The sequence below is a fragment of the Falco punctatus genome (genome assembly GCF_963210335.1).
Source record: "Falco punctatus genome assembly, chromosome: 3".
In the NCBI taxonomy this organism is placed as follows: Eukaryota; Metazoa; Chordata; class Aves; order Falconiformes; family Falconidae; genus Falco; species Falco punctatus.
The window spans coordinates 91,048,252-91,059,075 of NC_137582.1; the positions used below are offsets into that span (position 1 = coordinate 91,048,252).

The window sequence follows — 10,824 nt, forward strand, 5'->3', positions numbered from 1 at the left end:
TTAACACAAATGTTTTGTATGAGAATTTTCCTGAGATGCTGGGCACTAAAATTTTAGTTTTATGGGATGTTCATCTAATTTCAGAGTGATTTGCAGATGTAGTTAGGTGAGAATATGTAAATTGAGTATTTCCACTAAAAAATACTTTGTTCCTTTGACAAAATGCTGTGCTTGTAGTCTGTGTAATTTTTACTGTGTCTTCCCTCTGTTTGGCTGTAGTCATTTATTAGCATTCATATTGGCAGGTAACATAAGACAGGTGTCTCTTTTGCATCTGCAGGAATACTTACAGTTAGCCGAGAGATATTACAATTCAGAGCCACAATCAGTTGACTTTGTGGGAGCAGCAGATGAAATCAGGAGAGAGATCAATTCCAAGGTTGAACACCACACTGAAGGTAAGCTCCAGCCTCTCCTCTCCCAATTCAGAAAGAAGCATTTCAGCACTGAACAAAGTCTCTGTACCCAAGGGGCCCAAGGCAGGTAAACAATTCACCTCAGAAAGGTAAATCAGATCAGTTTTCCTAAAGTAGACATCTACTGCCTAGCTCTTACTAAAATCAGTGTCTTCCATCAGAATGTGGGAGGAATGTGGCTTACTCTTCTTTGCAAATCAAGATTACTTCAGTAACCACCTATTTGTGAATAATCTCAAGCTAGACACATGCCATATCGGCACTCACAATTTCCCTGGCTTATCTCTTCAGAAACTGTGCCAACACTTACATCAAAACAGTAAAACTGTATAAATGTGTAAATGTCCTTCTGTTTTCTCTAGGCAAAATTCAGAATCTACTGCCTCCTGGATCCATAGATTCACTCACCCGGCTAGTCCTGATAAATGCACTGTACTTCAAAGGAAACTGGGCAACAAAGTTTGAAGCTGAAGCAACAAGGCAAAGGCCTTTCAGAATAAACACGGTATGGGAGTATCCTGCCCTGTATCCTACTGAAAAAGATAGGGGAGAGAAATTCCTGTCGATCTTTAAATCCATGCAGCATTCAGGTTACTGCATGTAAAGCATTCAGTATATTTTCTTCACCACATCTTCAGCGCACACATACTAGCAAGTAAAAATGTCAGAGGCTGACCTGAAACAACCTTCCATTCTCCGAAGGCAGGAAAAAACAAAACGGTGAACAAAACTGTATGGGTTAGTTCTTTACATTTTCATTTCTAACCGCGTGACAAATACAGCTTCCTATGATGGGTGTCCTCTGAGACAGCTTAAGACAGCCTGCCTAGACTCCAAGTGCCTTTCCAGAAGATACGGGGTCCTCTGCAGATCCTGCGTCCTACCACTTGGAGCCATAAGGATGTTTCAGACACGCTGGGCAGCTTGTAGGCTAAATACTATAAGCCTCCACTGTGCTACTTTACCTCAGTCCTTTGCTGTTCAGTCAGAGTACAAATGGCAAACATGTAATTTGATTTGTTGCAGCATACGACTAAACCAGTGCCCATGATGTACCTGAGTGATAAATTTAACTGGACCTACATAGAATCCGTCCAGACTGATGTTCTTGAGCTTCCATACGTTAATAATGACCTCAGCATGTTTATCCTGCTACCAAGCGACATCACCAGTCTACGAAAGGTAAAGCAACTGAGAACATAAATAATCTGAAAAAAAACAAGGGTGTAATTATTTATTTTATGCATGTGTGAGGTAAAAGACTTTGCTGCAATCATGCTTCTAGGAAGGAGGGTACTGATCAGGCTCAAGGAAAAGCAAATCCCAAACTTGTTCTAGCACTGTGAACTTGAATCTCTTGGAGCTCAGACTAGATTTCTTATTCTTGGCAGCTGGCACTTCCGTGGTTCCCAGTGATCAGTCCTGGAAGCAGGTAACCCAAACCACACAAGACTGGCCTTCTTCCAGCTGAACAAAAAGGAGGCCGGAAAGCCAGCCCTGCTGAGATCCACTGTCCATACTGATTCAGATAGACATGATTTCATTCCAAAAAATGAAAAATAACCACCACAAATTGGGCAGCTTCCATTATTTTCCAGCATGTCCAGAGCTAATACATATGGACACTGCCACCTTCTGCAAAGAGACCGATTTTGCCTTTTGGTAATAAACACTAAATTCTCACCATTGTGTTAGTGGGTGTGCTGTAGAAAAAAAGCTTTTTTCATTAAATTCTAAAATGTAGGGAAGACAGAAATGTGAACAGCAAATCAACAAGACTATTGTTACTTGACACGGATGTTTTTCTTCTACAACTATTTAATCCTGCTATATTCCTGAAAGTTACTGAGAACAGTTCAAATACTGCATTGACCTACCTTAGAGCAACATACTCCTTTAGTCAAAAAGATCTCCAAACTGGTCTTTCACCCCTGTTTTTCAGGTACTCTTGCAACAGCTTGAAATGTTCCCCGTTTAGGAAAAGAGAAGAAATAGCTCTTAGGGCACAGGTTTTTAAAGAGTCTAATTTTCTGATTTTCTTTTACCAACTGCAGCTAGAAAGAGAATTGAGTTTTGAAAACTTGTCTGCATGGACCAGCCCAGAACTAATGGAGAAAATAAAAATGGAAGTTTATCTACCCAGGTTCACGTTAGAAGAGAAATATGACCTCAAATCTACTTTGAGCAGGATGGGGATGCAAGATGCCTTCACTGAAGGTCAAGCTGATTTCACAGGAATATCAGAGAACAATGATTTGTTTTTGTCACAAGCTTTTCACAAGTGTTATCTGGCAGTCAATGAAGAAGGCACAGAGGCAGCAGCTGCCAGCTCAGCAGCACTGGCATCACGAAGTCTTGGTGCTGCTGTTATTTTTGTGGCAGATCATCCTTTCCTCTTCTTTATCAGGCACAACAAGACCAAGAGTATCCTCTTCTTGGGAAGGTTCTTTTCCCCCTAGAAACATGACCATTACTAAACAGGCTCTTGCAACAACAATAATGAACAAAATACCATGAAGAGCATCTGAACAGTCTGTGCACTTCTTAATTTTCCTGCACTGTTTTCAAATCTCTCAGTGGTAGAGGAAAGTACATGTTAAAAATAACCCGGAATTCACACCTCTGGCTCATTTTCCTGACCAAAGAACCTGAAAGTGGTAGCATGATGCTATAAGCACCAAACTGTACGCAAAACAACATTGATGCATTTTTTCAGTGCTTTCTGAACCAGAACTGCCACAATGCAAAACAGACTAAGTTGATCTAAACCAGTAAGTCCCAACACACTTGCTTTGGTACATAAGAAGAAATAAACAGGAAAAACTCCTTTCTGCAGAATGCTGCTGCATCTCCATCAGTTTCATCTCACTAAGCTGGTCATCCCAGGAGGGCTACCTCATCCACATTCTTGTCAGTTCTGTACCAGGTTTGCAGCTTGGCACAGCTGGTAATGAAATAAACCTGCAAAATCCTCTCTGTTCCTGATAGTGGTGCTTCTTTCTTGCATGCAAAGGGAATAACAGGTGTACATTCTAATCTCTGTCCCACAGCGACTGGATAATATCCAACAGCACTATAGAACTGGAGGAAGAGAAAACATATGCCATGAAATCTTCTTGTTTGTACCTTTCCATGCACTCAGCATTGTTGCCAGCCCAGCACTGCACTGCTCTACTCTCATTTTCCTTTGCCACTTATTTCACTGGCTTGAGGCAAGATCAAATTGGAGAATCAAGCCTGTACTAAGTCCCTAAGCGCTTTCTGAAAGGTTACACACAAATCTCCCAGTACACATGTACTTCTGTCACAACTCTTTCTCCTAAGAGTGTCCTAGTCAGTCATGCATGTTTGCAGGGGATGCTCCTAACTCTCTGAATTCACAATAGAGAGCAAAGGACTAGCTGTCTTACCATACTTGCACACACCAACAGCATCTTACTAGAAGCAGCTCTTCTGGGGATGGCAGGCCTCCCTTTTCTTGACAGAGAGGAGACTGCTGACTTTCACTGAGTCCATTTTCTTCCATGAGGCCAGCTGATGCCAAAGTCCCTTCTGGCTCTGCTTCCCAAATGACAAGGAGCATAGGAAAGTGTTGTGAAGCAAGTTCTTTATTCTATCCCCATACAACATCAACAGCACTGCCTTCTGTCTGTCTCAGCTGGGAAACATGACACAGGATCCCTCTGTGTTCAGGTGCAATTCTGCCATCCTCTGCTTCACCTAATGCAAGGGCTTCATGTCCCCATGGCCAAATCTCTTAAGCACTTCCTGATGTGCCTCAGGAATAAAGACAGGAAAGCCACACCTAGAGGGCTGAGCAGGAACAAAACCATGGCAGCATGCACCCAAACCCACTCACAGAGCTTTAAAGTCAATGGAAAAGTGAGTCACCTTTTCTCTCCCCTTCAACTATTCTAAGCATGACTGCAAAGATGACAGAGTTAATGTCCCTTTGGCAGTGCCAGGTAATTACCAAGTGGCAATGGCCACAACACTTGAAGGGTGAGTTGCACATTAGGGAACAACCTTTTCCCAGGGTGAGCAGCACAGCACTGGAGAAGGTTGCCCAGAAAGGCTGGGGAATCTCCGTCCTTGGAAGGGCTGTGGCTGACCTTATCTACTGATGGCCCTGCTCCAAGCAGGAGGGTGAAACCTGGATGTCCCTTTCAATTAACATACGTGATTTTCTCTCTCTTGTTAACAGCCATTCTGCCTTGCCACCTCCCTTTCTCATCCTGCCTGGCATCCTTGCATCTTGATCAGCAAGGGGAGCTAGTCTGCTCACTCTTGGCATACTTCTTTGGGACTTGGAGTCTCCTGGCTTGGGTTTTCCCACCACCTAACCATTCAGCTGACCTTTCTACTCTCCTGATTTCTTAAGGACTTACTCATCATACTAAAACCAACACTTACTTGATTTCTGGCGTTTCTTCATTGCCTTGCACAACATTGATTTCTACCACTTTTTAGAAAACTTGACCCACTCTGTTCCTGTAATCAGGCTTGCAGCAAAATGCTTAGCACACAGTAGTTTCCTTCCTTTCCTCCATTCCCCTTCCCCTGTTCCCCAGGGTCTTACAGTTGTTGCCACCACCTTCTTCCATCACCCAACAGCAGCCTGGTTCTCTTCTGGGACGGCAGAGTGATAACTACTGTGCCATATTTGCCCTTGTTGTATTTTTTCACTCCATCCTTGCTCAAGTCCTCCCAGGGTTGCTTCAGTCCTTGTTCTCCTTCACTACATGCAAGTACTGTGCACTCAGTGTTTTGCAGTGTTTCTCTCACATGGTTCCCAGCCATGGCTGCAGTGAGATTCCTTCACCCACACAACCAGTGGGGTGTCCACCCCTTACCCTGAAAGGTCCCTCATGGCTTTGCCTCTGTCTATGCTCCTAATGATTGTCAGTCTCAAGCTGGACCCACAGTGTCTAATTCAATCACTAAACTTGAAATTTTATGTTGATGTACCCCATTTGAAACTCAGGAGTCACAGCTGCACAAAGCCAGAGAGGAGAATCAGGCTTACAATATCTGCTTATATCCAGAAACCAAACCCAAGCATTCTAGTTGTGTAACCTTTTTGCTAGTCATTTATTTTAAACAACAGAGCAGTTGTCTCCACAAAACCAGAAGACCATTGGAATAGGTGAATTGTTCTGCTATCCTGTCAGTGGAACATTGTGGTGTAACAGCAGAGCTGAGATTTTAATTCCATTGTCCTTTTGAAAAGTTTAAAACTGAAAAGTGACAAGGTCAACAAAGAGGACAAACTTACACGAGACCTTTTAGGGATGTGTTAGAAAGGATCTTTGGGTAGGCAGAAACAACCTGGGTGTAGGGGAAAAGGAAAGGGAGGTGCAAGCTATTGCACTGTATTTCTAAATGTATTCATTGCTTAACACACAAACACAGAACCTGACCGAGGACAGGACCAAAGTCTTCTCTCCCACAGGATTAAAGGTAAATACTTCAACAAATTTAAGTAACTTCTCTGATGCTTTAAAAACAGCTATCTGTGGCTTGCATGACTGTATAGGAAATTATAATATACCAGTGTTATAGTGCATTATTCTTGCCTCATTTTTCTCTAGATGCCAACCCTTAGAGAAAATAAATCTGTGAGGCTAAGGAAAACTGCTAATTTGGGGCAGAACTGATCACAAAAAGGAAAGTTTTCTTAGGGCAGTAACAGGCTTATAAATTAAAATCTTCAGTTTGACAAAAGAGTCCTATACTTCAGGTGAAGCAAAGGCTATTTCCATTCTGCAAAGGCACAGCACTGCATGTTATCAGGCCAGGGACTCAGGCAAGTATTCATTAGCGGAAAACAGAGAAATTTCCATCCTGATGCTCTCTTGCTTGTGTTCCCCAAGGAAAGAAAATCACTCTGTGTTACAGATTTGGTACTGACAGCACGCTGACTGCCAGAAGAACTGTAGGGGTTTGGCAACCGAACACTTGACAAATACCTGTAGACTTCAGAGATTGCTCCACAGTTGCTGTTTTTCCATTCCGTAAATATAAATTTTAATAACAACAATAACAGCAATAACATCAACAAAATTTCTGGTCTCTTAACTGAAAAACAACATGAGGCAGGTACCACTGGGCAGATATCTTAAAGTCTGCGATACTCATAACCTCAAGGGATCTTTCAGTTTCTGGGGAAAATAAAATTGCTGGAACATACAGAAGGGATGGGAGGTACACATCATGAATAAAACTCCATCAGCATAAAGGCAAATAATAGCTTTATTATTTTATAGTTATTCATGATACTACTCAGAACAGGTGTCTTCCCAGGAAAAGGACATGAGCTAAGAAATATGCCTAAATTCCTTCTCAGTATCAGCTCTCAATTCTATACAGATCCAAAATTAAGTAAATTTTAAACCATTTAAGCCCAGGAGAAACCCAGGAGTGTTGTGAACCTATGTACTAAACCTGCGTTTAAATTCCCCTGGGAACATTACTTTGATAAATCATTAGTTAAGGACAAAAAAGAAGAAAAATATGCAGCTTACAAATCTGCACATTTTTGAAAATGAAAGGCAGAAAGAAACACAAAGAAAACTGCAGCTGTATAAAAGAAGACTTATGTACAATTATAGGAAAACATTGTCTGGGTAGCAAATAGTATCTGTGTGGAAGATAAAACATACAACTTAGTTTTATCGGGTGCCAATGCACTGAGTTGCACATATAACATTTCTTACTAATATACACTGTGTACATAATTTTAAACATTCAAATAATATAATTCTGTCTGTTGCCTCTTTTCAGGTTGTAGCCATGGAACTGGTCTCAACATCAGTTGGCAAGTTTACAGTTGATATTTTTAACAAGCTGGATGAGACCGACAAGGGCAAAAACATTTTCTTTTCCCCTTGGAGCATATCATCTGCTCTAGCTCTGATGTACCTGGGTGCAAAAGGGAATACAGCAACAGAGATGGCAGAGGTAGGCTGCTCTGTGAAGCATACACCCCATACAATACCTGGCTCCTCTAATGCCTGCAAAATTTAGTATTAGATAGAAAAACTTGCCACCACAATGACAAGGAACCAAGGCAGACCAGAGAATGAAACGTGAATGGCAAATTTTACTCATTTCATAGCAGATCCCCCACATCTCCCTTAAAAGCAAGTGCCCTGTGGGTATCACACACTAGGCACAGAGGCTCTCTGAACCTGACTTCTTCTAAATTATTCTACACTTCTAATTTATCCTGTGATTCTATGAATCTGTCACAGATAGGATATTCCCTTTGAGAAGCAAACAGCCGATGCCAGTAGCTCCTAACTAATTGGCAGGAGGCTTGCAGATCCCAGCAACCTCCCTCTCTCCCCTGGCCAGCATGCATCTTTCTATCTTGATTTATGGTTTCCTCAACAGCTGCCTGACAATCCAGCAGGATGGGCTTTGGTATCTCCACATCCCTTGACCCAATCCTTCCTAATGCCACATGGGCACACTGCTGGCTCAGAGGGAGCTGTGGTGCTTAGTACTGGCCAGCACTTTCTGTGTCACCACACTCTCATGCAGACACTTTGTACCATTACTATGGGGAGAACCACTCGGGTTTGCACAGACACGTTGCTGTCGCTGACAGCAACAACGGTGGAAGGGAGTTCAGCCTTGCAGCATGCAGACAGGAGCACTGTATCAGCGCTCTGGGAGGGGGACAGTGCTCCTCATTGTTTCTCTATGGGATTTACCTATACTACAGCTTCAGCATCCCTTTGATTAGTCGTCTAAGCAGCAGACAGCACAGTGAGTTATCATAAGGATCAAAACAAGACAACTGTTGTATTCCCATTCGGCTTTAAGTCACACCAGTTCCTTCATGCCTATTTCTTACCTTTGGAAACTCTGCTTGCAGGCTCTTCATTTCACTCAAGCAGCAGGCGCTGAAAGCTCTTCTTCTGTGGCCAGACCTTCTCGGGGGAGACCAAAGAGAAGAAAAATGGTATCTATTAGAACTGAAATCCCAAGATAAAGAATCTCCAGAATCAAAATGTCCAGATACAGCTTTAGGGGTCCAGTATTTCTTGTCTGCACCCCTTTTTAAAGTACAAACCCCAACATACTTCACAACAGGTTCAAGTTCAGTTCCTTTCACTCAGACTCTGAGAAACATGGAAGGACAAGTCACTGTGATACTCTGGAAGGTCTGCTATATGGCAGATCAGTTAATCCAGTCATAAACAGATCCCTGCAAATTGCAGTGATGGTAAATTTGGAAAAATATAAGCATGAGAGTGGTAAGAGAGTGGAACCAAATCCCTCTCCCACACAAATGACTTAGCATGTTTTGAAAACTTCATGCAAAAATACAATTGCTGAATGTATGATTTCTCTTCCCAAGGATCCTGAGCACAGGCAAGCTGAAGCTATCCATTCTGGCTTCAAAGAACTCCTGACTGCCATCAACAAACCCAGAACCGCCTACTCACTGAGAAGTGCTAACCGTATTTATGTGGAGAAAACCTTCTCATTACTGCCCGTAAGTTAAATCTCAGAGAGGAGTATGAAAATGTGCAAAAAAAATTTCTCACTTTAATTACCTGCCATGAATAGAACAGGTTTGAATCTGACTCTGGATACCGCAAATAAGAGCCCTGGATTCCAGTGACAAACTTAACTGGAATATACCAGTCAGTCTGCTCACACTATTTCAGGTTGCATTGCCCTTTGACTGTAGTGTAGAGATTCCTTTTTGTGCAATATGGCTTTATCATTGGAACCTTAATAATTGGAATTGGTAAATAAGACATTAAAATAGGCACATCCATAGGATGTGCACAGCCTTCCCCACTTCTCCAAATGAAAGTGGGGACCAAAGAGCGGAATTTTCTGTCCTTTGGTTATTTCTTAACTGTTAACTCACAGTCCAACAGAGAGTAACAAGCAAGATCCTGCAGTCCTCTTCTAGGCCCAAGAAGCTATCAAGAAGTCCAAGAGCTAAGAACTGCCCTTTGGGACTGAAATATCTGGTATAGTATAGAACTTTTTTTTTTTTTGGTTCTGTTTGGTTTGGTTATTTTTCAGATATACCTACAGCTCAGTAAGAACTACTACAAAGCAGAGCCACAGAAGGTCAACTTTAAGACAGCACCAGAACAATCCAGAAAGGAAATCAATGCTTGGGTTGAAAAACAAACTGATGGTAAGCTGAGCTCAACCCCAGCATCTTTCCTCTCCTATTATGTTAGCCTGCCATTGCCTTTGGGCAGGCGGCCTTGCTTCCCCACGTGCTACTGCAGCAGCCAGGTACTGTCTTCCACTGCGGACAGTGAGCAGAGATGCAGGGGGAGGACAGAGAAAGAACAGCACACTTAAACAGCTTCAAAGACCAGATCCAGACCTCTGCGAGCTCCCTGAGGAGGCTCCCATCAACTCTGCCATGCTTTGTGTCAGCTGGTCCTCAAACACAGCTGCTGCCCTGGTGCTGCACCCATGCACCACAGGCAGAGGATACAGAAGGAAGAAGCACCTCTGCCTACCAGTGTGCTCCAAGGCAGGTGGGGATGCCTACCTAGCTGTACCATCCTGTGCTGCCCTGAGGTGCTGGCCTTTTACTTGGCATAACCATCTGGTGAGGCAGTATATGGCTTTCTGCTTCTAGCTGCTTGTCACAAAGCTGTGACATTTTTTGGCGAAGGAGTTGATCCCTGTCAGCTAGTCAGGAGAACCAGGCAGAAAACAGCTTTGGAAACTGTAAACAAACTAATGGTTTATGTCACAGGAGTATTTTAGGGAGTATGGCACTGAGGCATGGACTTTTTTACTAAGGAGTTGAACCAAGAGAAAAAAGAATCAAAACATGCCCTCACTGTGCTGCACTGGAATGAAACCTGACTATTCTGATTTCAAAAGGCAAAATCAAGAATTTGCTGAATTCACGAGATGTGGCAAACCACACCAAGCTGATCCTGGTAAATGCCATTTACTTCAAGGCAGAATGGAAAGTGAAATTTCTGCAAGAATTTACAGATCTGCAACCCTTCCGAATGAGCAAGGTAAGATCCTCCACGATCCTTCTTACCATAAACAGCCTGATGAAAACACCTACTGCTGCAATCTTTCGATTTCGTAAGTCTTTTAGGTATCCCTGTGGTAACTAGACTGTGAAAAGCTGGTTGCAGTGCTCAGCTCACCACAACATTAAGATACTGCTGAGGTAAATGTTAGAGAGATCCAGATAACAGCTACTGTTTCCAAAAGCACTAGAATCACTTAAGATCATTTTGTAAAACAGTGCTAAAAGGGCTAGATTATAAAAACATGACTTTGAGAGTCCAGGCTTGATGGACGGCAACCACATGCCATGTCATGGGCGAGTATGGTACCTGTGGTGTGCAGCCTAGCTAGGCACAGACGTACCTGCTCAGATACAGCTGCAACA

At 42.7% G+C, this 10,824-nt stretch overlaps 2 protein-coding genes across 3 annotated transcripts in view; both read left to right on the forward strand.

The window, feature by feature from the left end:
* Positions 1–10,824, forward strand: part of LOC308061088 (uncharacterized protein) — a 29,906-nt gene that overhangs the window by 4,797 nt on the left and 14,285 nt on the right. Inside the window, exons 5-8 of the mRNA XM_080380633.1 lie at positions 281–398; positions 779–921; positions 1,443–1,598; positions 2,471–2,840. Of these exons, the coding sequence (XP_080236759.1) occupies positions 281–398; positions 779–921; positions 1,443–1,598; positions 2,471–2,840 (787 nt within the window). The remainder of the gene's footprint in view (positions 1–280; positions 399–778; positions 922–1,442; positions 1,599–2,470; positions 2,841–10,824) is intronic.
* LOC308059879 (heterochromatin-associated protein MENT-like) lies at positions 5,732–10,558 on the forward strand. Of its 2 annotated transcripts, none has more exons than XM_080377838.1 (6): positions 5,732–5,876; positions 7,200–7,376; positions 8,299–8,385; positions 8,785–8,922; positions 9,468–9,585; positions 10,296–10,558. In XM_080377838.1, the coding sequence occupies exons 1-6, from the start codon at positions 5,799–5,801 to the stop codon at positions 10,541–10,543; spliced, it is 846 nt and encodes a 281-aa protein (XP_080233964.1). In that variant the 5' UTR covers positions 5,732–5,798; the 3' UTR covers positions 10,544–10,558. The 2 variants fall into 2 exon arrangements, with proteins under 2 accessions (XP_080233964.1, XP_080233965.1); XM_080377839.1 differs by lacking the exon at positions 10,296–10,558 and adding an exon at positions 10,165–10,190 and having other exon boundaries at positions 5,733–5,876.